The sequence below is a fragment of the Epinephelus lanceolatus genome, chromosome 8 (genome assembly GCF_041903045.1).
Source record: "Epinephelus lanceolatus isolate andai-2023 chromosome 8, ASM4190304v1, whole genome shotgun sequence".
Taxonomy (NCBI): domain Eukaryota; kingdom Metazoa; phylum Chordata; class Actinopteri; order Perciformes; family Serranidae; genus Epinephelus; species Epinephelus lanceolatus.
The window spans coordinates 43,796,781-43,823,239 of record NC_135741.1 but is presented as its reverse complement, the minus strand read 5'-3'; the positions used below and the strand labels follow the sequence as shown (position 1 = coordinate 43,823,239).

Sequence of the window (26,459 nt, the reverse complement as noted above, 5' to 3'; positions counted from 1 at the left end):
AAGTCATTTATTTTCACTTGTACAAAACCAACATTTGTTTATCAGAATCTACACTGCAGCTCGGCACAGCCCTGCTGATACACTATTTTTTGCACATTGTGTGAAATGTGAATAAACATTTATAGTCAAAATTAATAATTAAATGACATCATGGTGGGCATTGTACATCTAGTAAGAAAAAAGAATATTTATTACATGGGGAAAGTTTAGTTTAAATGTGTTGTAGAACTATTACTGTTACTTTATCTACATAAGATCAAATATTTTGGTATGAAAAACTGCATTTTTTATTTAACCAAGTATCCTGTATCATAACTACATGTCTGACAATTGTAACAAACCAAACCGCATGAAAATCGGTTGAGAATTCAGCGAGTAATGATGATTTTAATCATAAATAATCTCCTGCCTCAATAGACATACATGCATTAGGCAGCGCGGCTCCACCTGGGCAAGATGGCGGCCGCGTTGACGTATCGCTCCAATGAGGAGCACCGTTCAATGCAGCATCTACGTATATATATCTATGCCACTAAACGGCCTCAGTCTACCATGGTCAGACTGATCTGCGGAGCAAAATAAAAAATGAGCTCGCGAGATTAGGATGGTTTCAAAAGGATACAGGACTAAGGGAAATGGTATAGAAATAAAGAGAACATATCAGTTCACATGGATCTTTATTTAACCATTTCAATGAAAAAAAAACAAAGTAACCCAGAGAAATTTCACCATAAAAAAGAATGCAGTACAGGTAGGAGGAAAATACCTCTGCTGTTTTAAATCAAGGACATGCCTTCATTTCCAGCAGACCTTGATGTATTTCAAAACAGTGCATTATCGGTTCTAAAAGTTCTGACCTGCTTGTGAAACCGCTTTAAGCGTTAGAATAGCTAATATTACTCAAATTAGCAAAGACAAGATCTAGCAGACACTGTGGTCTAAAAAGGACTGAGGTGTGCATCCTTGATGCAAACACTGAACAAGATAACAAAAGGAATGTAACCATTGAGTGGAGTGCACTAACTCAGAATATCACATACCAAATCCTGATTGTAATCTCTGGCAGCTGCACACTCAACTGCTCATGCTGCCATATACACTAAATCAGAGGGATCGACAGATCCTCTGAACACTTCCATATCCTGAACATACACGTAGAAAAAGGCACAGGAATGGAGTATTGGTCTTTGAAAAGCCCTCAGTAGGAAAAGACTGAGGGTCCTGTTGTAGCACCCGTAAATGTGACAAACATTTCATATACTGCAACAAAGAAAACAACAACAGAAACAAGACATGAATGTTTGGCTGTAGCACAAATTGGAAAAGGGGTTTTGGGAGGCACGACTCTACTAGGTGTGAAGTGCATGGAGCAAACTGTTGCAGGTTCACTCAAGGTGGGAAGTATTATCTTGACCATTCATTGGGAGACCTGGACCATCCAGAGAATCTGTCCGTCTCCAGTCTCTGATTTCAGTGTCCAAATTGGTGTAGAGCCAGTGTGCTGGTAGTTGAGATGTTGGATATCCTTCGGACATGTGAGCGCCTCCCTCCTGAACTCAACCATCCCGCTAATACACCAGCAGTGACTAAACAGGCCAGGTGTTCCTGCTGAGCATTGCTGGTCTCTGCTCCGGTGAAAAAGGTTGAGGTGTTGATGTTGGAGGCCAAATCAGATTGTTCGGGGGTTGTACTCAGGCAGCTTTTTCAGTCTCTCTTGTTCCTGCTCAGTGTCCTGTCTGGCAATAACCAGAGAGTGAGAGTAGCCCATCACCACCTGCAAAAACAACACGTTGCTGGGTAAGCTTTCCACAGGACCAGCACATTATACTGTTCAATGTTCACCTCTGACAAAGCATCTGAAACACCATGACAAATGACATACACACAGACCTTTCTGAGTGAAATCAATAACCACTGTTAAGAGATTTCGCAATACTACCATTAAGATGATCTGCCATTATGCTGTCTTTGCTTTGTTACACTGAACTTAACATTCCAGAAGCAAAAGACACAACAAACAGGTGAAACACAACAGTGTCAGCATCTAGTGTCAGTTTATACAGACGCCAATTCAGCGGTCAGATTTTTACACATAAGCATGTGCAGGATCAAGACTGCACACAGGAAAATAACATTGAAGTAGCTGGATGAAAGTAGGGATCATTCATGCAGCAATACTTGTGTGATCACAGTGAAATATCTCAACACCATTTGGCAGAGTTTGTACTGACATTTGTGATGCTGAAAGCAACACCCTGACTTTTCCTCATTATTCTTTCCCTCATTTCCAACCCATACTGTGGCTGAAAGGCAAAAAGCATTTTAAAATGAGGAGTATGGACAAAATTCACAGTTCGGTTTGATCCGATACAGTGTTGTCACAGTCCGGTACCTTTTTGAGACAGCAGAAATACCAGCTATTTCCTTGATTTTTACCATTTTAAATGTGATGTGATGTTATATGCGATGAAAGTATTCTGATACTGTTGTAAGGCGCTTTATGACTGTACAGGTTTTCCTGTGTTCACTATGTTCCAGGTAATGTGTTTTTTATATTCTAGTATTGTATGACAAGACAAGAATGGCTTCCATTTGTATGCCTACAGTTTGCCATTCAGTACTTAAAAAAAACTACAACACCCAGGAGGTGGAGCTTCTACCACCAGGGTTGTGTTGCATACTGCCAATGATTACACTGAGACTGGTTACTTTTACCTGCCTGTCCATTGTTGCCTCATGTGCACTCTGATGAAGGTCGAATAGACCGAAAGCTCAACAATGAAGTCAAACACTGCATGGATGTAAGTGTACAGAAATCTTTTCTACCAGTTTGGACACATTGATGTTTCCAGCACCTTGCCAAAACTAAGCTGGATGGAGCAATGGTTGTTCTGTGTCAAATTTTAAACGTATGAAAACAAAAATAATTTGAGCTTTTGTTTTTTGGTACAAAGCAGGAATTACTGTCTGGCTGAAATAGGCTCGTTAAAGTCTGGGTAAGAGCTCTCTGAGCTCTTTCAGTCTAATAAATACATGAATAGACATCTCTGTTAAATGCCACAGTCTTATAAACACAAGCTAAACAGCAGTTACTAACAAACCTTTAAGTCTTTCTGGCCAAATCAGCTACCCAGCCTGCCAGCAGTTAGTGCTCACCGCTGTGGGTGTGTGCTTCGTGCCAACATTAGCGACTGTTAGCAAGAGGTCTGGTCGCACAGCTGCTCTTTCCCTGGTTTAGGCGAGGTTTGTGCGGCTGACTTGGCTGCTAAAAAGACTGTCCCTGTGCAGCGGCTGGTGTTTCAACTTGAGGGTTGTGCATGTTACTTTGCTACTGGGTTAGCTGCTAAGGGAAGTCTGTAGCTGTGCGGCTGCTCATTCTTTGGCTCAGTGTGTGTGTAGGGCGGCTGTGGCTCAGAGGTGGAGTGGGTCGTCCACCAATCAGAAGAGCAGCGGTTTGATCCTCTTCCAGCCTCGATGTCGAAGTAATCTTGAGCTAGATACTGAACCCCAACTTGTGGCTGTTCCATCGTTGTGTGAGTGTGTTTAAAAACTGAGTAGCCTCATATGGTAGCCTCAGCCACCAGTGTATGAATGTGTGTGAATGGGTGAATGTGCCTCGTAGTGTGAAACGCGCTCTGAGTGGTCAGATGACTAGGAAGGCGCTATACAAATGCAGGTCCATTTATCCACCACTCTCTCACACTTAACACCCTTATAATTCACAGTGAAACCAAAATGGCTCCAAACACCAGACCTGTGATGAACCACTGTGCAATAAGCTAGCTAAGCGTAGTTGCCTCCCAGTGTGTCTCACTGGACGACGATGTTATGGTCTCGGGGTGGGAGGGGCAGACAGCATGTTGCCTGTTCCGTCCTGTGGGCTGCCTTGTCGAGCACAGTGGCACTGAGAACATTATATTAAACACAGGTTAGGCTGTACATGTGATATTCCAAGTGTAATAGGATAGGTTACCCAAACTTACTGTAATGCGCACCCAACCGAATGACTTGTATCAAACAGTTTGATACGAATACATGTACTGTTACACCCCTAATGTATGATGTAATGGTTTCACTCATTAGTGGCTGATCAGACCCTTTGATAGATATGTCCATTTACCTGCTCAACATAGACACCATCCAGGGTCTTGACCTCCTGAGCAGTGGTGGAGGATTTGGGTTTGTTGTCTCCATATCCCTGAAGGACAAATGACAAAAACGTCATCACCACAGCCACTATTCAGTATCTGTTGACAGCATTCCATTGTTGTTGTATGAACAATGTGTCCTGTATGAGGCAGCCATGGCTGAGGCCTCAGGTCTCACCAGCTCTCCAAATGTGGGTGAGGGGCCCCAGCCGATCGTACTCTCATCTGCAGCAATAATGGTGCTGCTCTTCCTGTTAAATTCAAACACACTCAGTCAAACTCTGCATAGAGAAAAAACACTTCTGCACATCAATGTAGAATTACAAATGGGGATGGGAAAATTAGTAATCACTAGCCAGCCCCATAAGCACTTAAAGTACTAGTATGTAATTTTCTGAAGCTATGAGTCTCAATCAAAACAATAACAAAAGAAGGCGCAATGCCACTGCGTTTAGTTTCTTCTGGTTAAAATTACTTCAGTGTTCAAGAGGTTTTATCCGCAGAGACCTCTGCCTTGCCAAAACAAACAGACCCAGTGATTAAAAACTGGTAAAAAACACAGAATTCTCAGGTTAAAAATGATGCTGTTCGTCTGTGTCTACGTCGCGTGCTATATTAAATAATAGGGCACTCAGACAACGTCAAACAACGTCAAAATCGCCCACTAAAAGTGCATTTTTTTCACACAGATAGGCTCGGATTGTTAGTATAATTATCCGACAACATAACGGAAAGGAGAAATGAACGTCTGTGTTTACCTTTAGCTGGATTCAGACATGTTCCTCTGCCTGTTGCTGCTCCCTCTCTCTCCTTGTCTGCTCTTCAATTTCAATGAGCTCTGCATCCGTGTACGTCCATGTACGTGTTCAAATAAATACGAGCGGTCATCAAATTCAAATGGCTCATCCAGATCCAGTTGGTCAAAATCAGGTAAAAATTCAGTCATGACTACTCCAAACAGAGTAACTCCTCGCGTTTGTAAGGTCACTCCAGCGGCAATCTGGAAATCCATCGAAAAAAAAAAATTTTTCTTCCTTTCCTCTACAATGTAGATTGCAGAATCTGTCTTGAGAGATTACTCCAGCGGTAACTTCCTGTAACAACTCAAATCTTGTTGAGTGAGTGTTTTGACTTGCCACAACAAACATGTCCGAATTTTTACCTGATTTTGACCAACTGGATCTGGATGAGCCATTTGAATTTGATGACCGCCTGTATTTATTTGAACACGGAGTACACGGATGCGGAGCTCAATGAAACTGAAGAGCGGACGAGGAGAGAGAGGGAGCAGCAACAGGCAGAGGAACATGTCCGAATCCAGCTAAAGGTAAACACAGACGTTCATTTCTCCTTTCCGTTATGTTGTCGGATAATTATACTAACAATCCGAGCCTATCTGTGTGGAAAAAAATGCACTTTTAGTGGACGTATTTTGACGTTGTTTGATGTTGTCTGAGTGCCCTATTATTTAATATAGCGCACGCTCACAGGCTTCAGACAGGTCAGCCCTAGCTTCGTACTGGAGAAATGTCAAATATTGAACATCCTATCATTCATTTAGACAAAAGTAGATCGGAAAATAGGGCCGGGTTGAAAAAAACATTAGTCCCCCTTTCAGATCCAGACAACTGATGACTAAGATCCTTCACCCAGTTAAAATATATAGTTAAAAATGGCCAATATCTGGGGCGCCCAGTAGCTCACCTGGTAGAGCGGGCGCCGTGTGCAAAGGCTATGTCCTTGCCGCAACAGCTTTGGGTTTGATTCTGACCTGAAGCCCTTTGCTGTATGCTGTCCCCTCTCTCCGCTTTTAACATTCAACTTGTCCTATCTAATAAAGGCAAAAAAAGCCATAAAAAATTACCAAGATCTAAAAGGTGTATTGTAAAAATGTGGCTTAAAACTAGGTAAAAGTCAATTTATGACAGCCTCTGGTAAACAGCCACAACCCAGACACATGCGCAAAGAGGATATGATGCCACTGACAAGGCAACAGCGACCAAATGACACGGACCGTATACTTGAGTTTAAACATTGTTGGAAAAGTTTGGGATACTTAAGTACAAAACTCAACAAAATACTGTATAACACTGGTTTAGTTGTTTTTTGACATTTTAATGCAGAAAAGTTATATATTATACCTTTAAAAACAATTCTCTTTGCCCATTACACACTTTGTACTGATGAGGGCACAATCAGCTTGTATACATATTACAATGTCTGCCAGTACCTAGAGAGAAGACTATGTGTGTGAACCATATCAGTATGTTTCAAACAAACAGCTTTCCAGATTGTCTAACAGTGTCATCTGAACCACCCATGAACGATGTACTTTGTTTAAAGCTTCAGAAACTCCGAGGGTCAGACATTTGACCTTGTATTTCAGGGATCTTTAAGGAAAGACAATAAAATGTCCTCTGCACAGAAGGAGAAACACTCACCATGTCACAGAGAGAGGAACAAACAAGTAATGTCAGCACTCACCCGCATGCCAAACTGCGGATCTTCCAGCCACACAGATCCTGCACAGCTTTGGGGTACATGGTTGAGTCTCTGGAGGTATTTGTCACGCCCCAGAAAAACAGCACACCTGCAAATACAACACTTATCAGACATCTACAAGCACTGCAGCACGCAAACAGCATCATTTATCATAGACTTACTTTGACCTGACTTCACATTTAGTATACAGTATTTGAAGCCTTTGGCTGAAAATCAGCAGTCACTTAAATCTTCTGTAAATCTGATTATTATAAAGTTAAACAATATCACTGGGCCTATCTGAGTTAGCCTGTGTCCAGAAATCTTCTTGCACTGTGATGTGCTCTCTTCTTACCCATCTCACTGACAGCAAAGGAGCACTGGTAGCCTGTATAGATCTGACTGGCACCGCGTCCAGGAAAGTCAAACAGTTTGACCAGTCGGGGAACCATCTCGTCCTTCTGCTCCGTGTGACCCAGACGCCCATAACCACCAAAACCCCAACTGAACACTCGCTTCTGAGAGTCCAGCACCAGCTGCAAGCCCACACACTAGTTTTAATGCTCAGTGTAGAGGAGAATGGTATTAGTTTGTAAACTCTGTTCGACCCATCACTGGCCATCTATGGAATGACTACCGTATAATGTGATCTGCTTCTAATCAAACTATTAAGTTTACATCCTCACCGTGTGGTTAGCCCCACAGGCCACATCTCGCACCACCACATTGGGCACAGGCATGATTTGGCCATCCTTGGACTTCTCAATGAAAATGGCGACACGGCGAGGAATGAGTTCACAATCAAACTCAATGCGCTGGGCACGAGCTATGAACTTCCCATCACTGTTGTGACCTGCGATCAAAGAGATGACAAAGTCATTATTATACAGTTATTTCCATGATATAATACAGAATAACCCATTCAGCACTATTTTTTGAGTTTTAAAATTCTGTCATGTAGGCCAATACTTTAAATACTTCACATAAAAAAATGGTGTGAAAATAAACTTGACAGTTCTCTCTGGTGGACAAACTATGAAATGGAGACACTGTTTCTAAATTACCTCACACATATCTTTGACATTTCTCTTCTGCCAATGGCTTCAATAAGGAGGTGATGATACCTATATATCTGTGATACACTCTTTGTAAAACTGCTGTCAACTTCCCACATTGGCCTCCATCAGCTATAAGCAATACTGCTGACAGAGCAGTACCAACATTCTCCCACTGTTTTACAACAGACTTATTTAAACACACTTTAAACAAAGCTGTCACGTGAAAGGGATTGTTTGGATGTTTTGAAGTGGGATTGTATGAGGTACTTACCCATAGTCAGTATTACCTATAGCAGATAACCGTCAGCACGCCCCCAGTTTAGAGAAGCAGGCAGGAAACTGTCACAAAAGCTAAGCAATGAACGGCTGTGGACAGGGGCAGCAGCAAAAACGTATCTTCACTACCTAATAAAATCATTATCAGTTTAAGTGGACCTGAGTGAATAGAGAATATGTTCATAGATGGGGAACGGAAGCCATTAGCGGCTTTCCCATCAGGACAGGCTGTCTAATGCTAAGGTGAAGCGGTAAAAATAACCCAAATATAGTGCACACTTAAACTGATATTGATTTTTTTTAAAGGTGGTTATAATATGTTTTGCTGCTGCCCCCCGTCCACAGCAGTACATTGCTTACCTTCCATGTCAGACTCCAGCCTGCTTGTCCAAACTGGAGGTGTGCTGACTGACATCTACTGTAGGTTAAACAGTGACTATGGATAAGTACTTCATACAACCCCACTTAACAGCAGGTGTGTTTTGAACGTACCAAGCTGTCCGTACTCTGGGCAGCCGAAGGAGTATAGGTTTCCTTTGCAGTCGACCACCATGCTGAATTCAGCACCACAAGCCACCTTCACCAGGGGCTGGCCATTGTAGGAAATCTAGAGGGAGCGAGAGAGAAGGAAGATTATTAAGAAGGCACATGAACATCTAGTCTACTTTTGAGTTACCTCAAGATAACTTTCTGCATTCTCTCTGATCCATATAGTTCTCTATGCTGGCTTCTGGCATGGTTGTGATTGTTACAGGCTGGTATGGGTGTAGCTTTGGAGTTGCTATTGCTGTGAGTACGACTGTGATTGTAGCTCTGGTTATGGCTGTGGCTCTTATTGCAGAGGTGTTATGCATTAGTTAATCATGGGTGTATCATGGCATGTAACTACATGCTATGTTGTCCTAAGAGTTGCTGTAAAGCTATTCCCACACTCCTGAGAAGTATAATAACACTAATGTCATATCTGATACAGGTTCAGCAGGATCAAAAAGTTTCAGAATTTACAATGCTATTTATGCCAGTGGCACTACCTCAGGCTCTGTAAAGAAAAGACGAACTACAGGCATTGCAATGGCTTTAGCTACAGCCACAGTTGTAGGCCTAGCAAAAACCACAACTGTAGCCAACAGTAACCACCACTGCTGTATCAAAACCCTAACTGTTTCAGTGCCCAACACACAAATCAGCGTTTCCTGAGATAGCAAATGCATGACCCACCCTACTCTCCCTCTTATCGATTAGTACTTGCTGACTTTGTTTGTTCAGGTTAGTTAGGTTTATGCTAAAGGAGTGAGATTGGTTAGTGTTAAGGTAAGAGTGTCAGGGTAAGCCAATCGGAGGCAGAGTGAGGCAGAGTAGGGCAGTTCATGCCCTCACTATCCTACAAAACGCAAATTAGTGCGCAACACACATCTAGACAAAGCCACACATAGTGAGCGCCCACTAACACTAAGGCAATGGCTGTTGCTCCTGTTGTTGCAACTATTGCCACAGTTGGGCTCTCATAAAATATCAACCCAATAGAAGACAAAAAAGTATTGGCAGAGAAGATTTGGCAAATTTTTCATGGATAAAAGTAAGGAAATTTGTATTTGTTAGATTATATCTTTGTTGTAACAATGCTTCTTCGCAATAAATCTTATACTGTTGGAAAGCCTGTTTATTTCCCTTTTAAATGGTAACACATTTGTAAGGAAGATGCATTTGTGGGATGAGCAGCAGAGCTGAGTATGTGGGTTGCGCCCATGAAAAATTTGCCAAATCTTCTCTGCCAATGCCAAACAGCTTTTTTTTGCTGTTGCTATTGACTCTTGTTTTGAGCTTCTGGTACCCCCAGTTGCTGACAATCAGGTAAGGGCTGAAACGATTCCTCGAGTAACTCAAATAATTTGATTACTTAAAAGCCTCGAGGCAAATTATTTGCTTTTATAGTACAACTATACAGTGCACTGAGTTTCTCGTAAATGTTTATTTCTGTTAGACAACCCGCTTATGTTACTTAGAGCTATAAATTAATCATCAATAATCTGTCTGATGTCTTATAATGAAGTTTGAAATATCACTGCCATGATGGTTTGCAGGTAGGGTTACATGTGATGAATTAGTGGCATGGGCGCTATCAATAGCCACAGCCGTGTCTAATGGTTGCGCTTAATGACAGCTGTTCTGTCAGAGAACCACATTGGTGCGAGACAGTCTGTAAAACTGCACTTCTTCTCTAGTCGTATTTTTAATTGACAGATCTAATGAGTGGTGGACTGGGCACAGATATCGATATGCAAACTGATTGAAGGGTGTTTCTGTATCAATTTGTGTCTCACTGTGTGAGAGTAAACAAATCTCATGTATGTGCGCCCAGCTCAACAATGACTGAGATGTAAGTGCACGTGAGGCTTTATGAATCCATAAGCTCCATAAGTTTAATATCCAGGCGTAAAGGGACCCTCAGATAACTTTATCAAGCAGCCAGTGGGTCAGTGAGTGGGTTAACAGTGGTCCTGAGCGGAGTCTCCGTAATTATGGCAACGATGACACTGAGTGACAGACCTGCCATTATGTGACATTCTCTTGATTTAATATTTCTCCAATATGTCTCATTAAACTCTTTCCACAGAAATACAGGACAAACTGCATCCTGTACTGAATCAGTAAGGGACAGTACATTTTATTTTTCAATATGGGACAAGGGGCAACTCTGTCGTCTCATGCCTCGGTGTGGCGCTGGCGGCAGTCACATCACTTATCCTCAGTTTTACTATCCTTACTTTTATCCAGACTTCCACAAGAAAAGACTTGCTGCATTTCAGAGTTTTTCCTGGGGAAAACAAGTTTGTAAGTTTTATGAAAACTACCGTGCTACTCGGTCAATTAATTAACTTCACTACTGAAAAGCTATTTGACTCAGAAAGAAGTGACGTCACCACGACACTAGTGAGAATGCTGTTAAATTCGTAAGGTCACACCTTGTAGTGAGCTATTTCCTAACTGATTATTTTTGACAGTGTGAGAAATACTGGAAAAACAAGGCTTGTCATCATTGGAGGCAATCTCAATGCAGAGAGATATCGAGATGAAATTCTGCAACCAGTGGCAATCCCATATCTCCACTGTCTGGGACCAACCTCTATCCTCCAAGATGACAACGCTCGCCCCCACAGAGCGGGGTTTATCAAAGACTACCTCCAGAATTTGGGAGTGGAGAGGATGGAATGGCCTGCCAGCAGTCCTGACCTCAACCCCATTGAACACTTGTGGGATCAGCTTGGGCGTGCTGTTCGTGCCAGAGTGACCAACACAACCACGCTGGCTGACTTGTGACAAATGCTGGTTGAAGAATGGGATGCCATCCCACAGCAGTGTGTGACCAGGCTGGTGACCAGCATGAGGAGGAGGTGCCAGGCTGTTGTGGCTGTGAATGGTTCTTCCACACGCTACTGAGGTTCCTGTTTGTTAAATGATTAAATTGTTAAATTGACAATATGTCTTGTTTGTTCAGACTTCAATCATCCAATCAACCAAACACGAGTCAACAGCAAAAAAAAGCTGTTTGGCATTGGCAAAGAAGATTTGGCAAATTTTTTATGGGTACAACCCACATACTCAGCTCTGCTGCTCATCCCACAAATGCATCTTCCTTACAAATGTGGCACCATTTAAAAGGTAAATAAACAGGCTTTCCAACAGTATAAGATTTATTGCCAAGAAGCATTGTTACAACATAGAAATAATCTACCAAACAAATTTCCTTACTTTTAGTGCTTAGTTTAGTTGCATGGGTGTGAACTGGCAAGTTTTTAGATCAGTGCACTGAAAGTAGTTGATTTTTTTCAACTCTTTGCTAACCTTTGGTCTGAACTGGGCTTAACATTAACTTGATAATGCCTCCAGTGGAGTTCTTACACAGCAGATGACCGCATATTATACTACAACTCAGACTGACAGTTACTTCTCATATTCAGCGGTCCGTCCACTAATGCATTCTGTATTCATCTGAATATTGTAGCCCTTGGCATATTTATATCTTAACTGTCATATTATTTGGACAGATCTTTGACCTTTACATCACCACACAGTCAGCTGAAATATGGATCACATATTACAGAATGTGCCTGTATGAGCCCATCTGTTCCCTGGCTCTACAGTGTGTGTTGAGTGTGATGCTAATGTCTTACTGGTGCTGGGCTGAGGACTGCATCAGTCTGGTTGCCTTGGCCAAGCTGGCCTAGCTTGTTCTCACCAAAAGAGTATGCAGTGCCATCCTCTGTGGACAAAGAATGACATCAGCAAACAGAGCAGCATATACCAACCCTCACATTCTGTCTACTGTTGTCTACAGCACACTTAAAATATGCAGAGAAATGAAAACTGGATAAATAAATCAAACAAATTTTGTGTTTAATTAATTATTATTAACACCAGGGTATGCTGGTTCTCATTCCAATCAATGACAACAACACATGACCTATCAAAAGAAATTAAATCACTGAAAACGGCTGCTGTAGTGTTTGGCTGGAATGAAAACAAAGAAACCCCGGATGATAATGCACATCATGGCTCAGCCTACCTGTGAGTGCCAGGGTGTGATTGCGTCCACAGGCCGCAGCAACAATCACATGATCTGCCAGCGCCTCAATTAACTTGGGAGCCTCCAGACGCTTGGTGTCCCCGTGACCCAGCTGACCTTTGTCATTACGACCTACAGAGGCCAGAAAACCAAGAACTCAGCGATGAACAGGGACACAAACCTCAACAGATTTCTATTTACAGTCGCATGCATAAGTTTGGGGCAACCCTGGTCAAAATTTTGCGATTAATAGTTAAGCAAGTAAAAGATGACCTGATTTCCAAAAGGCATGTCATTAAAGATGACACATTTCTTTAATATTTTAGGCAAGATTACTTTTTAATTCCAATCTTTTCCTGTTAATAAATAACAAAAAGGAGAAGGGCCTGAAGCAAATATTTGGTCACCTGCATGGTCAGTACTTAGTAGCGCACCCCTTGGCAAGTATCAAAGCTTCTAAACGCTTTCTGAAACCAGCTAAGAGTCTTTCAGTTCTTGTTTTAGGGCTTTTTCCCCCCATTCTTCCTGCAGAATGCTTCTAGCTCTGTGAGATTCTTAGGCCATCTTACATGCACTGCTCTTTTGAGGTCTATCCACATGATGTTTAATGGTGTTTAGGTCGGGAGGCTGTGAGGGTCATGGCAAAACCTTCAGCGTGCGCCTCTTGAGGTAGTCCATTGTGGCTTTTGAGGTGTGTTTAGGATCATTGTCCTGTTCAAGAAGCCATCCTCTCTTTGTCAGCTTTTTTACCGATGGTGTGATGTTTGCTTCCAGAATTTGCTGGAATTTAACTGAATCCCTTGTTCCCTCTACCTGTGAAATGTTCCCTGTGCCACTGGCTGCAACACAAGCCCAAAGCATGGTCGATCCACCCTGGTGTTTAACAGTTGGACAGGTGTTCTTTTTATGAAATTCTGCACCCTTTTTCTCTCCAAACATACCTTTGCTCATTTGGTCCAAAGAGTTCCATTTTAACTTCACTAGTCCACAAGATTTGTTTCCAAAAAGCATCAGGCTTGTTTAGATGTTCCTTTGCAAACTTCTTCCGTGGTGTGGACACAAGAAAGATTTTCTTCTGATGACTCTTCCTTGAAGGTCATATTTGTACAGGTGTTGCTGCACAGTAGAACAGTGCATCACCACTCCAGAGTCTGCAGAATCTTTCTACCTTTCCTAATGATGATTGTGAACAAGCCAGAGCCCTAACAAGCTAATTAAGGTCTGAGACCCTGGTAAAAGTTGTCTGAGAACTCAAATGTATTGGGATGCCAAAACTTTTGCATGGTGCTCCTTTCCTTATTTCCAATCTAAAATTGTACAAAACAAAAATAATACAGTAAACCTGATTGAAATGCTGAAAAGCATGTTCCATCTTCACCTTTGTGCCTTTTGGAGATCAGTTCATCTTCAACTTATTCACAATCCAAGACATTTTGACCAGAGGTGCCCAAACTTTTGCAGGCAACTGTACTTAGAGTCAATGATCCGAGCAGTATTTGCTGGGTATAAACTAATAACTGTTGGGGGTGTGGCTTATACAATGTTTTTAGCTGGAAAATCATTTGCACCAGAGGAAAGCATGTTACTTACCCCAGCTCCACAGCTTGCCCTCAGTGGTCACGAGAAGACTGTGTGCAGCACAGGGACCTGACACCACACAGCTAACCTGAATATCATTCAGGCAGCCATAACGGTGAGGACCCCATAGATTTTGGCCCAGGTTGCGGAAAGCAGCTGAAAACACACAAAGACCACACATCAAAACCAAATGGTATCATTTTATTTATACACCATCTGTCAACACCTGTCCCATGTTATTGTTTCCCCCCTCTTTTGTTCCTTCACTACTGTATAAGAAGGAAGAGTACAACATGAATACCTTATAATAAATGCATCTGCAAAAATAACCTCAGCCTCATAAAAAACACTCATCTGACTTGTCCTTTAAAAAGTAATTTCGGCATTTTCCAACCTTGACCCTATTTCCCCATGTATTTGCTTCTAAATGACTAATGGGAACAACAATTTTTGAAACTGGTCCTATATTGAGAGACCGCTGCAGCCAGCAGCAGTGTCACGGGCTGCAATGTAGTCACTCGGGAAAATGAGTACCACCAATTTGCGTCCAATAAAGTGCTGCACTAAAGGATGCAAGGAAAGGATCCCTACAGAGGTTGACCTTTTTGTTCCTTCCTTTTTGTTCAACCAGAAACAGCCCCAAATTGCTTTAGTCAAAGCCACCAGACCCCATTTAAATAAACATTTCACTTTATGCAAAGTCGACAAACAAAATAACACTCACAAAAGCTGTCTTAGTTCATCTTTCCTCTGATTCCACAATCACCAACACTGGTTTGGTTAAAATAAACCCTTCATTACCCCAGTTAGATGTTAAATTATTATTATATGTGATATTATTACTTTCATTAATGTTGTTGTTAGTTATTACCATTACCATCTGTCCTGCATCTCTCTCTGTCTCTCCCTCTGTCTCCCTTTCTGTCTCATTGTGTCATATGGATTACTGTTAATTTATCATGTTGATCTGTTCTGTACGACATCTATTGCATATCTGTCCATCCTGGAAGAGGGATCCCTCCTCAGTTGATCTTTCTGAGGTTTCTACCGTTTTTTGGGGGGAGGTTTTCCTTATCCGCTATCTATACATATATACAGTACAGACCAAAAGTTTGGACACACCTTCTCATTCAATGCGTTTTCTTTATTTTCATGACTATTTACATTGTAGATTCTCACTGAAGGCATCAAAACTATGAATGAACACATGTAGAGTTATGTACTTAACAAAAAAAGGTGAAATAACTGAAAACATGTTTTATATTCTAGTTTCTTCAAAATAGCCACCCTTTGCTCTGATTACTGCTTTGCACACTCTTGGCATTCTCTCCATGAGCGTCAAGAGGTAGTCACCTGAAATGGTTTCCACTTCACAGGTGTGCCTTATCAGGGTTAATTAGTGGAATTTCTTGCTTTATCAATGGGGTTGGGACCATCAGTTGTGTTGTGCAGAAGTCAGGTTAATACACAGCTGACAGCCCTATTGGACAACTGTTAAAATTCATATTATGGCAAGAACCAATCAGCTAACTAAAGAAAAACGAGTGGCCATCATTACTTTAAGAAATGAAGGTCAGTCAGTCCGGAAAATTGCAAAAACTTTAAATGTGTCCCCAAGTGGAGTCGCAAAAACCATCAAGCGCTACAACGAAACTGGCACACATGAGGACCGACCCAGGAAAGGAAGACCAAGAGTCACCTCTGCTTCTGAGGATAAGTTCATCCGAGTCACCAGCCTCAGAAATCGCAAGTTAACAGCAGCTCAGATCAGAGACCAGATGAATGCCACACAGAGTTCTAGCAGCAGACCCATCTCTAGAACAACTGTTAAGAGGAGACTGCGCCAATCAGGCCTTCATGGTCAAATAGCTGCTAGGAAACCACTGCTAAGGAGAGGCAACAAGCAGAAGAGATTTGTTTGGGCCAAGAAACACAAGGAATGGACATTAGACCAGTGGAAATCTGTGCTTTGGTCTGATGAGTCCAAATTTGAGATCTTTGGTTCCAACCGCCGTGTCTTTGTGAGACGCAGAAAAGGTGAACAGATGGATTCCACATGCCTGGTTCCCACTGTGAAGCATGGAGGAGGAGGTGTGATGGTGTGGGGGTGTTTTGCTGGTGACACTGTTGGGGATTTATTCAAAATTGAAGGCACACTGAACCAGCATGGCTACCACAGCATCCTGCAGCGACATGCCATCCCATCCGGTTTGCGTTTAGTTGGACGATCATTTATTTTTCAACAGGACAATGACCCCAAACACACCTCCAGGCTGTGTAAGGGCTATTTGACCAAGAAGGAGAGTGATGGAGTGCTGCGGCAGATGACCTGGCCTCCACAGTCACCGGACCTGAACCCAATCCAGATGGTTTGGGGTGAGCTGGACCGCAGAGTGAAGGCAAAGGGGCCAACAAGTGCTAAACACCTCTGGGAACTCCTTCAAGACTGTTGGAAAACCATTTCAGGTGACTACCTCTTGAAGCTCATGGAGAGAATGCCAAGAGTGTGCAAAGCAGTAATCAGAGCAAAGGGTGGCTATTTTGAAGAAACTAGAATATAAAACATGTTTTCAGTTCTTTCACCTGTTTTTTGTTAAGTACATAACTCCACATGTGTTCATTCATAGTTTTGATGCCTTCAGTGAGAATCTACAATGTAAATAGTCATGAAAATAAAGAAAACGCATTGAATGAGAAGGTGTGACCAAACTTTTGGCCTGTACTGTGTATGTATATATATATATATATATATATATATATATATATATATATATATATATATATATATATATATATATATATATATATATATGTATATATATATATATATATAGATAGATAGATATATATAGATAGATAGATAGACAGATAGATAGACAGATAGATATAGAGAGAGTGAAAGCTATATCTATCTCTAATATATATATTAGGGATGGGCAGCACAAGCAAAAACACTATTCGAAAATCATGGCAACTATTGGACAATTTTTCGAATAATCGCAATGTCGCATAATCGCATTTACACAATGTCACGGATAAACATGGGTAAATGCATGAGAAAAAAAAGTCATCACATATCACCTCTGATAATGGTTTATTCATTTAAAAACACGTTCTGCATGTTTAGCACACTATTTCATGTAGTTTTTATCTGCTGGAGGGTCGCGTAGGGGAGCATAGTGCGACAAAAATAGAAGAGCCGCGTAAAATAGAGAGTTGTCGCGCTGCTCCCGTTGCCGGTGGAGCCGCTGTAATTGATTAACAGGGGGGCGAGCTGCTACGGGACTCGTGCTGCAGACGTGTCGCGGTGGAGCCCGGCCGGTACGGTCCCTCGCCGCCTCCTGTGTGCCTCGCTCTCAAATGACTGTGCATACTTGTTGTAGACTTGTGATACGCAAGCTTTGCCTCACAGAGTTTGCACTGCACCTCATTTTCGTTTATTTTGTCTAAATTGTTCCACACGGAACTTTTTGATGACTGTAGTAGTCTCTGCATGTTTCTCCTGTTTGTAGAAGAGCATCAAACTAGCTGGTAGCCCATCTCACACCGCTGTAGCAATTCTATACTGCCCTCGTGCGGTTTGCAGCTGAATTGCATGTTGTTGCCTAAACTCAGAAAATAAATCACTTCAACTAGGGATGTGCCATATCATCTCGTTCACAGTAATACTGGTATAATTTTAACATATGAAAAGTTCACATTGCGATATTCAAGATATTTCCTTTTATTGATCTATTGATGTCATACTGTTACCCACAGCAACAAAAAGCATGGCTGAAAGCAAAATTATTACAAACTCCATGGCGATTTCAAAAAGAGAAGCCGCTTCAGTAGTGTGGAGTAAACCATGGCGTCACTAGGCCTGGGCGTCCTGCATGTTTTATGAACAGCCCCGGACTTCTCAGACCCTTTTAGCGACTTACCACCCTGCATAGGGGAACTCATTCTGCAACTCCGCCGGCAGCAGCACAGCATCTCTCCCTCTCCTCGTGCACACACGGGAATCGGTGCCATCAAGTGATTTTTATCATAAACCTAAGCGACGCTCACGACTCGACAGAAAACTACATATATGTTAATGTGCAATGATTATGGTGGCATAACAGCCTGTCACAGGTTTACAGTGTGATGATTAGAGGAGAAATGGCAGAGCATAAAGGTCCAGGTGGAAACAAAACAACTCAGTCATTTAGGATTTTACTAAAAGAGAAGGAAATCACATTTTGACATAGATAGATCCCAGTGTACATTTTTTGTATTTGGGAACTGTTTAAATATGTAATTTGTGGTAGATTTTATTTTGTTGTGCTATTAATATTGTATACAGAATCTTAATCTCACTCTGAGTCACTGTTATTTACAGACTAAAGAAATAAGAGATTTGTTTGGTTTTTACTGAATATTTGAAGGCAAACTGTCAAATAAAGGGGCGAAATAAGACGGCGAATAGTAATAGTCGCATTAAAAAATCGATTTTTCAAAATACAACGACTATTCGAAAATTTAACAATTGTTACCCATCCCGATGACCCATCAAACTTTTTTCACTCCGAAATACACACACACGTGCACAAACAGGACCTATACAGTCACTAAGTGGAGAGATGTCAGAGGGGGCTGCCCATGGACAGGTGCCCCGACCGGTTGGGCACAGTGTAGTGCAATTAACTGCAACAACTATCAGTGGAACACCCCGCACCTAGCCTTCCACCGTTTTCCGAAGGATCCCAACAGGTAAGAACTCCTGAGGTGTAAGTTTTAGAGTGGTTTAATATCAATTTAATATGCCAGTTTTGTTGTGTATATATATATATATATATATATATATATACACACACATATATATACACACACACACATATATATATATATATATATATATATATATATATATATATATATATATATATATATATATATATATATAGCCTCTTGGACCATTTATATCAGAACTGATTACTGCTTTAGCATTAAAATATATCATATTAAAATAGCCTATATATTATTATTATTATTATTATTATTACTGTCCCCTTACTGTACAAACTGTAAATAAATCTTTATTCCTGACTATGTGACGGCGCCATTAATGTGTTTCTAGTTAAAATATTGATTTTTTTTGTAGATTGGCTTATGGGGTGATTTTGAAGGAGTAATTAAGTTAATCTTCTCATAAGTGGATGTAATATGTAGAGATGCCATCTAGGCTGTTTTTCTTCGTTTCGTTTTTTTTAAAGTATATATTTTGCTTTACAAAAACGTGAAAAAGCAGCTGTGACCAAGCTATCACGAGGTGAGTAGCATTGTAAGCATAATTAATAGCGATATACTTCAGTTTGTCTGTGTGTTTTTGTATGCAAGCGGGTCTGCTGCGGTCTGCTGACAGTCCAAAATGGCGGCGGTAGGACGAAACCATGGGTGAGTCTGTTGCTATGGGGCGTTCTATTGAGCTCCGCCTCTTGGTATCCATGCTCTTTGCCTCGGCAAAGCCCAGGAGGTGAACTGGCACCTCTCCAGCTACCAGTCCACGCTCCATATTTGGTCCGGATGGGGACTTGAACAGGCGACCCTCCGGTTCCCAACCCAAGTTCTATGTTTTCCTTATTATTAACTTATTTCAAAACTTTTATGTAAAATGAAATGAGCACTGACACTGCAACATGAAAATGAAAAATACCAAAGTTACCCTTTAAATATATATTTTTTAAAATATAAAATATGTTTCACTTTCTAAAGGGTATCATAAAAACTTTATCTGAACTCTTTATTTCAATAGCGCTATGATGAGTGTCATTGTCAAATCTGTTGGTTACTTGAACCAAGCTAGATCACTCACAGATAAAAATGAAAAAAAAAAAAAAAAAAAAAAAATCATAACAAAAATAAAGTCTCCATTCACTTTCGGTGAAGGTGGTTCAATTAAGATTTACTACTGCTAAACTTCCACAAAACTGCTAAAAATACCCAACTAAACCTTTCTATATGTAAGTGCACTACAAAAGAATTTTGAATGTGTTATTGGTGCTCTGGTGGGCGCATCTTGCCCACAAAGACCATGTAGAGATGGTCTTTGTCTCTGCAGCTGCTCCTGCTGACACCCCTACCCCCCTTCAGTCTCAACAAAGCAAATTTATCAGCGTGTACCAGAGTGGAGAAGCAAGGATGGAACAAGGCAGTGCACAGCTCGCCCCAGGCATCAGAGCGCCTGCTGCAGGGAGGCAGCACAGAACATGCATACATATGAATAGACATTACTGTCACAATCAATTAATGGGATCTCACTGGCTTTAACCCATATGTGGCAGAGCCCCAAACAAAGAGACACATGTACACCTAACATGTGGTCATCCTTAGTCATTTCATTCTCTACTGCAGACACACTGGAAACCCTTTATTGATTCTGTCTGGCTGTACAACCTCCTATATCTCAGCTGCACACCACAGTGAGGGGTCAGGTAGAGAGTAGAGTCCACATGTCAAATCAGAACCCTCACATGGTGTCTTACATTAACTATACACTGTGTCACAATGTATTAGTCTGTTAGACAAATCTGTCTACAACTATTGAGCAAACGATTCACTGTCTGGTGGCTTCTTTGATATACACCTATGAAGACTCATTTACAGGAACGCGTGGGGAATGTAACAACACAACATGGTCAGTGACTGGTTGTGATTAACAAGATGTTCAGTGCAAGTTGTCCTGCTACAAGTTTCATTAAAGCAACCCTTTCATATTTAGGGAAATACACTCTTTCTTTCTGATAGTGAGATATTAACGTCATGTCTGTGGTCAATACAGAGCGGGAGTCAGGATGTGGTTAGCTGAGCTTAGCATTCAGGCTGGAAGCAGCAGGGAAACAGATGGCCTGTCTCTGTCTTAAATTCAAAAATACACCACCAACACCTCCAAAGCTCCTTGTAACACATATCTTGTTTCTGCACACCAATGGAAATGTAAAAATTAGGAGCCATCCTCCCTTTGCTTCTGTACAGCATCCAAGGCTACAGCGTGGGTTGCCAGATAGGGTCAGTGAGCACAGGTTTGGGTTTTGGTTTCTGCGTGGGGACAATGGTACCAAATGTGACAACCTCATGGTGACAGCAAAATTCCAGGAAGCTGCACACAATAACAGCACCGAATGTTATTTGCCAAGAAATTGTAACTGTGTGTAAGGCCCTGCAAAACTTGTCAACAAGTTGATCTGTTTAAAAGGTGACGGCTGCACTTGCTTTAGTAAAGGTATTTCTCTCACTTTATAGGTTATACATCTCTATACTGCCAACACCTTTCTTCCCTTGCATTTAGAAATAATAGCAGCAAATTCAAATTACACTTATGATAGACACTGATCAGTTATTGTTAAAGTCCATGCAGTAATACAGTATGGTAATCAAATAAGAGATGCTTAAGTTATCAGCCACAGGTATCCATCCAACAGCAGACCCAATGAAGCTATAAAAATATTCTACCTTGTTGTTTCGGCACCTCCTTTCTTCCAATCAAATCCCAGTTGGTTGCTCCAAAGATGAGCAGTTGACCTTTTACCTTTGAGCCCTCAAGTTTCTGTAGGAAGGACAGAATGAGGTCAGTAACATAGAAAAAAAACATGTTGTTGCCTAAACTCAGAAAATAAATCACTTCAACTAGGGATGTGCCATATCATCTCGTTCACAGTAATACTGGTATAATTTTAACATATGAAAAGTTCACATTGCGATATTCAAGATATTTCCTTTTATTGATCTATTGATGTCATACTGTTACCCACAGCAACAAAAAGCATGGCTGAAAGCAAAATTATTACAAACTCCATGGCGATTTCAAAAAGAGAAGCCGCTTCAGTAGTGTGGAGTAAACCATGGCGTCACTAGGCCTGGGCATCCTGCATGTTTTATGAACAGCCCCGGACTTCTCAGACCCTTTTAGCGACTTACCACCCTGCATAGGGGAACTCATTCTGCAACTCCGCCGGCAGCAGCACAGCATCTCTCCCTCTCCTCGTGCACACACGGGAATCGGTGCCATCAAGTGATTTTTATCATAAACCTAAGCGACGCTCACGACTCGACAGAAAACTACATATATGTTAATGTGCAATGATTATGGTGGCATAACAGCCTGTCACAGGTTTACAGTGTGATGATTAGAGGAGAAATGGCAGAGCATAAAGGTCCAGGTGGAAACAAAACAACTCAGTCATTTAGGATTTTACTAAAAGAGAAGGAAATCACATTTTGACATAGATAGATCCCAGTGTACATTTTTTGTATTTGGGAACTGTTTAAATATGTAATTTGTGGTAGATTTTATTTTGTTGTGCTATTAATATTGTATACAGAATCTTAATCTCACTCTGAGTCACTGTTATTTACAGACTAAAGAAATAAGAGATTTGTTTGGTTTTTACTGAATATTTGAAGGCAAACTGTTATGTTAACATGTTAAAGTATATCACTTATTTTGTTGCAATTCTATGTTCATATATACACACACACACACACACACACACACACACACACTAATTTCTCATATTTGTCATAATACCCTAAAATATCATGATACAATTTTAGGGCAATATCACCCTAACTGTAGCTGGATCACAGCACCTGTGATTTGAAGGAACTTCCTGGCATTTGGGAAATAACATTTTTTGTCATCTTGATTACAAGGTTTGAAGACATTTTTCTGAACGTTAAACCAGTTACTGATGAACTGTATCGAATTTTTTTTTTTTTAATTGTCAATATACATAAGGTAACAATCCTTCTGCAACCATATAAAGAATCCATCATTGCAGACACTGTAGACATAAGAAGGCTTTTGGAAGACACTAAGTGTAAATGAAAACTCTTCCTGCAGAGAATATTCTCACTAATCAGAAAGCAGACAGAAGATGTTGAAGAAAACTAAATTCCATGTCAAGTTCATACTGTCCTACATGATGGGGAAAACAAAAGTAAATAAGTAATACATGTGCAGATAATGTTGAAAAAAGAGTAAATGACTGAGTTGCTGGCTGAAAGTCATTTTTAGGAGTTACTTTTTCAATAGTCTGACTTCTTATTCTTTCAAAAAAAATCATGAACTACTTGTGAGAATTTAATGTTTGTCAGTTCTTTTAATTCCCCATTGAAACAAAGAAGCATTTTAAATTACAAATATAATTCTGGCAATTTTCTTAAAATAACCAGTTGGTTAGTTTTCAGACAGTGCATCAAACCCACTATTTTCTCTTTGACGTCATCTGCCACAGTGACAGGCTGAAGACCAGACTTGGCAGCAGGCTTGCCAGGTTTCTTGTTGTTCTCCTGTTCATAATCAAACTCATCGTCACTGCTGAAGTCCCTCTCTTTCCTTTTGCCACTGGTCCTCTTTTTTTTCATCCCACCATTCCCTGAGACATCTGTCACCTTCTTGCGTGGCATTTTTCAATCAGAGCTGTTTGTGGGAAAGAGGCAGTGGTCAGTTTATACAGAGAGTAACAATGGTGTGTTATTCAGACTGTAACTGTACTTTAACTCAAATCTACCTGGGAAATACAGGATCACGGCAAAGAAAAGTATTAAGGGATAGTTCAACACAGTGGTGTTGTGTGGTGTACTTGTCCATAGTCAGTATATTACATACAGTGGATGTCAATCAGCACGCCCCCAGTTTGGAGCAGCAGGCTGGAGTTTGACATGAAAGCTACTGCTGTGGAGGGGTCAGCAACAAAACGAATTTTAGCCACTTAAAAAGTTCCAACTAAATATTTTAACATACACTATATTTAGAGTATTTTCACTGTCTTACCTTATTGTCAAACAGTGATTTCCAGTGGAAAAATGATACCGTTGTACCACCCTTATCAAAGCCAGACTTTGAGAAAAACAGTGATTTAACCTTGCTGGTCAGCTGCTGGTCTACATCTGCCTAACACAGTTGTTTTGTTTGTGTTATTGCATGACTTTGCCATTTAAAGGGGTTAGTTCAAATACACCAAAGTCACACAATAACACAAACTAACTCACTGGTCAAAGCAGAGGTAGACCAGTACTTCCCGTCTTCAGCAAGCTAAAATTATTGTTTTTGTCAATGGAGCTGGTGGCTTTGATGAGAGCAGAGATGGAAACTGAAGCCGTCAACAGCTTTCCTTTTGGAACTGGCTGGGTGACCAAAAAGTAACACAGTTACAATACTCTTAATACAGCATACAGTTAAAACATTGATTTTTTAGGCGAGCCTTTTTTACGTGGCTTAAAATAGGTTTGGTTTAGGACATTGCTTAGCTTCTGTGTCAGACTCCAGCCTGCTTCTCAAAACTGGTGGCAAGCCGACAAAAAAACATTACTGTATGGTATAAACTACGGATAAGTATCCCCTACAACCCCACCTCAAAAAAATCTGAACTATCCCTTTCAGAACAAGGCAAATGAATGAAAGATTATATATATATATATATATATATATATATATATATATATATATATATATATATATATATATATAAAATGTAACACAAACATAATTTGAGAATCTTGAAGTAGGACAGCATGTCTGCAAAGTATTTAAAGTAACTACAAAATCGTCCCATTCGAAGACTAGAACACAGTGATAGAGTGAAGAAACTGTCTCATTAGCCAACATGCTGTTTATTTTCCACATGAAACATGTCAAATAATTCAGTCACCAACTATTAAAACTCATGTGCAAGTTGTGAAAAGATGGCCATTACTGAAGGTATAATTTTCACACTTGTGCTTTTTGTTAAATTAACTTTGAAAACTTAATCGAGAAAACATTTCAGACTTTACTCCCTGTAACCCCACACACACTCACACACATTTCAACTGCTAACGTTACCGACAATAGAACGCTGTGTGACTAACGTTATAATAAGAAAGTTTACAATTAATAATTCGAGTAGCCCCGGTCGCCTCTACTGTCTAACGTTAGTGCCAATCACTAAAATTAAAATGATAATCTTTTTTCTTAAATTGTCTTCTTCAAGAGCTGTCTCATCAATAGCAAGCGAAAACTATCGCCACCAAACGAAAACCAACAGCGAACTAATTCATGTACCGGTGTCTGCCTGCTAGCTAGCGTTAGCTGCTAGCTTCATTAGGCTAAGCAGCTAACCACTGCCGTTCTTTGTTCACATAATGGTTGGGAAGCAAGCTAGCTGACGTGCTAACGCAGAACATGTGAAGTTTTATAGTTAGCCGCTACACAAACGAGCTCGGCAAAGTTTGCATGTTATACAAAAATAGCGAATTCTCAGAGGCACAGAGTGAACTAAACTTGCATGAGATTTGCAAACAAGCTGACTGATAGGGTTTATTAAGCTAACGTTACCTCGCTAACGTTACTGTAAGCTAACATGCACTCTAAATAAAGACATGAAAACTAACGTTACATGAAACGATGCGATAACTAAAACTTTTTCCACATTTTCTTAACGAGAAACATTATACGTTTAGCGTCCGTGCAATTTGCGTGGTTTCGAAAAAAATGTTATTGGTAATTTCATAAAGCTAAGAATAAATAAACGTACCGGTGATTTCCTGATTCAGCAGCTCTCTGGCCGTCTCCGGTTTGATTGATTTGAACAAAAGAAGCTGCAGTCTGCTTTCACACCACGTGGTTTGCATTAAGTATTCATACAGGAAACCAAGCACTCACCAATTCATACAAGTTGACGTAGAAAGCCTCAGGGCTGTGACGCAAACACAGGCAGTTCAGTAAACAGCTGCCACTGAAACCAGTTCAGCTAAACTGGTACTGGCAAATGTGGGTTACAAAAAGTTGTATAGGCACTGAAGAAAAGTTCTTCTGAGAAATAAAACATTGGCATAAAAATGACCAAAACCTGGAACAAACAACGAAGGTGCTGACTTGACTCTTGGTCAGTTTTTGACCATGCACTTAAAGTCTATCAAAACTTGAAATATGCTGAGGAATGAAGTAGGCCTAATAAACTGTTTTGCACTCATACAATCCACCAAAAGCATTGCTTTATGTTTTTTTTTAATGATTTTGCCTTGCAGTTCATGAAGTCTTTATTTCTCCGTAATTCTTTTTACCATTGGAATTAAATTTCTAATAACACCCCCCCCCCCTTCATTCCAGAAGAGTGACAGAAGACCATAACAAGTGGCCTCAACAACAAAACGAGCTTGTAAAAAAAACTTTGTTATATTATTAAGCCTTTTAATTCTATTTATCACATTTGCATTGTTTTTCAGAAATATATTGTAAATATTGCAACCTAACTTTTTATGACACATTTATCTGACAGCTGTAGTTACTGGAAACTTTTCAGTTCTGATAAAGCAGTGATTCTCAACTTACTGTATGGTCCGTAAGCCAAA

General features: G+C 40.6%; 1 protein-coding gene across 1 annotated transcript; it reads right to left on the bottom strand.

The window, feature by feature from the left end:
- Nucleotides 1-660: 660 nt before the first annotated feature.
- On the bottom strand, nucleotides 661-25,791 carry rcc2 (regulator of chromosome condensation 2). The gene is made up of 13 exons (XM_033630067.2): nucleotides 25,643-25,791; nucleotides 23,334-23,547; nucleotides 21,579-21,672; nucleotides 14,118-14,261; nucleotides 12,528-12,659; nucleotides 12,136-12,224; nucleotides 8,456-8,570; nucleotides 7,316-7,482; nucleotides 6,985-7,165; nucleotides 6,633-6,738; nucleotides 4,327-4,399; nucleotides 4,121-4,198; nucleotides 661-1,774 (listed from the first exon to the last, which is right to left on the bottom strand). Exons 2-13 carry the CDS (start codon nucleotides 23,532-23,534, stop codon nucleotides 1,670-1,672), a joined length of 1,485 nt encoding a protein of 494 aa, XP_033485958.1. The 5' UTR covers nucleotides 23,535-23,547; nucleotides 25,643-25,791; the 3' UTR covers nucleotides 661-1,669.
- Between the last annotated feature and the right edge of the window lie 668 nt (nucleotides 25,792-26,459).

Coding starts and splice junctions, on each gene's coding strand:
- rcc2 (XM_033630067.2), bottom strand. CDS start 23,534: ATGCCACGCAAGAAGGTGACAGATGTCTCAGGGAATGGTGGGATGAAA. Junction 7,166..7,315: donor CCTGTGGGGCTAACCACACG/GTGAGGATGTAA, acceptor GTGGGCTTGCAG/CTGGTGCTGGACTCTCAGAA. Junction 1,775..4,120: donor ATGGTGTCTATGTTGAGCAG/GTAAATGGACAT, acceptor TTGTTTTTGCAG/GTGGTGATGGGCTACTCTCA.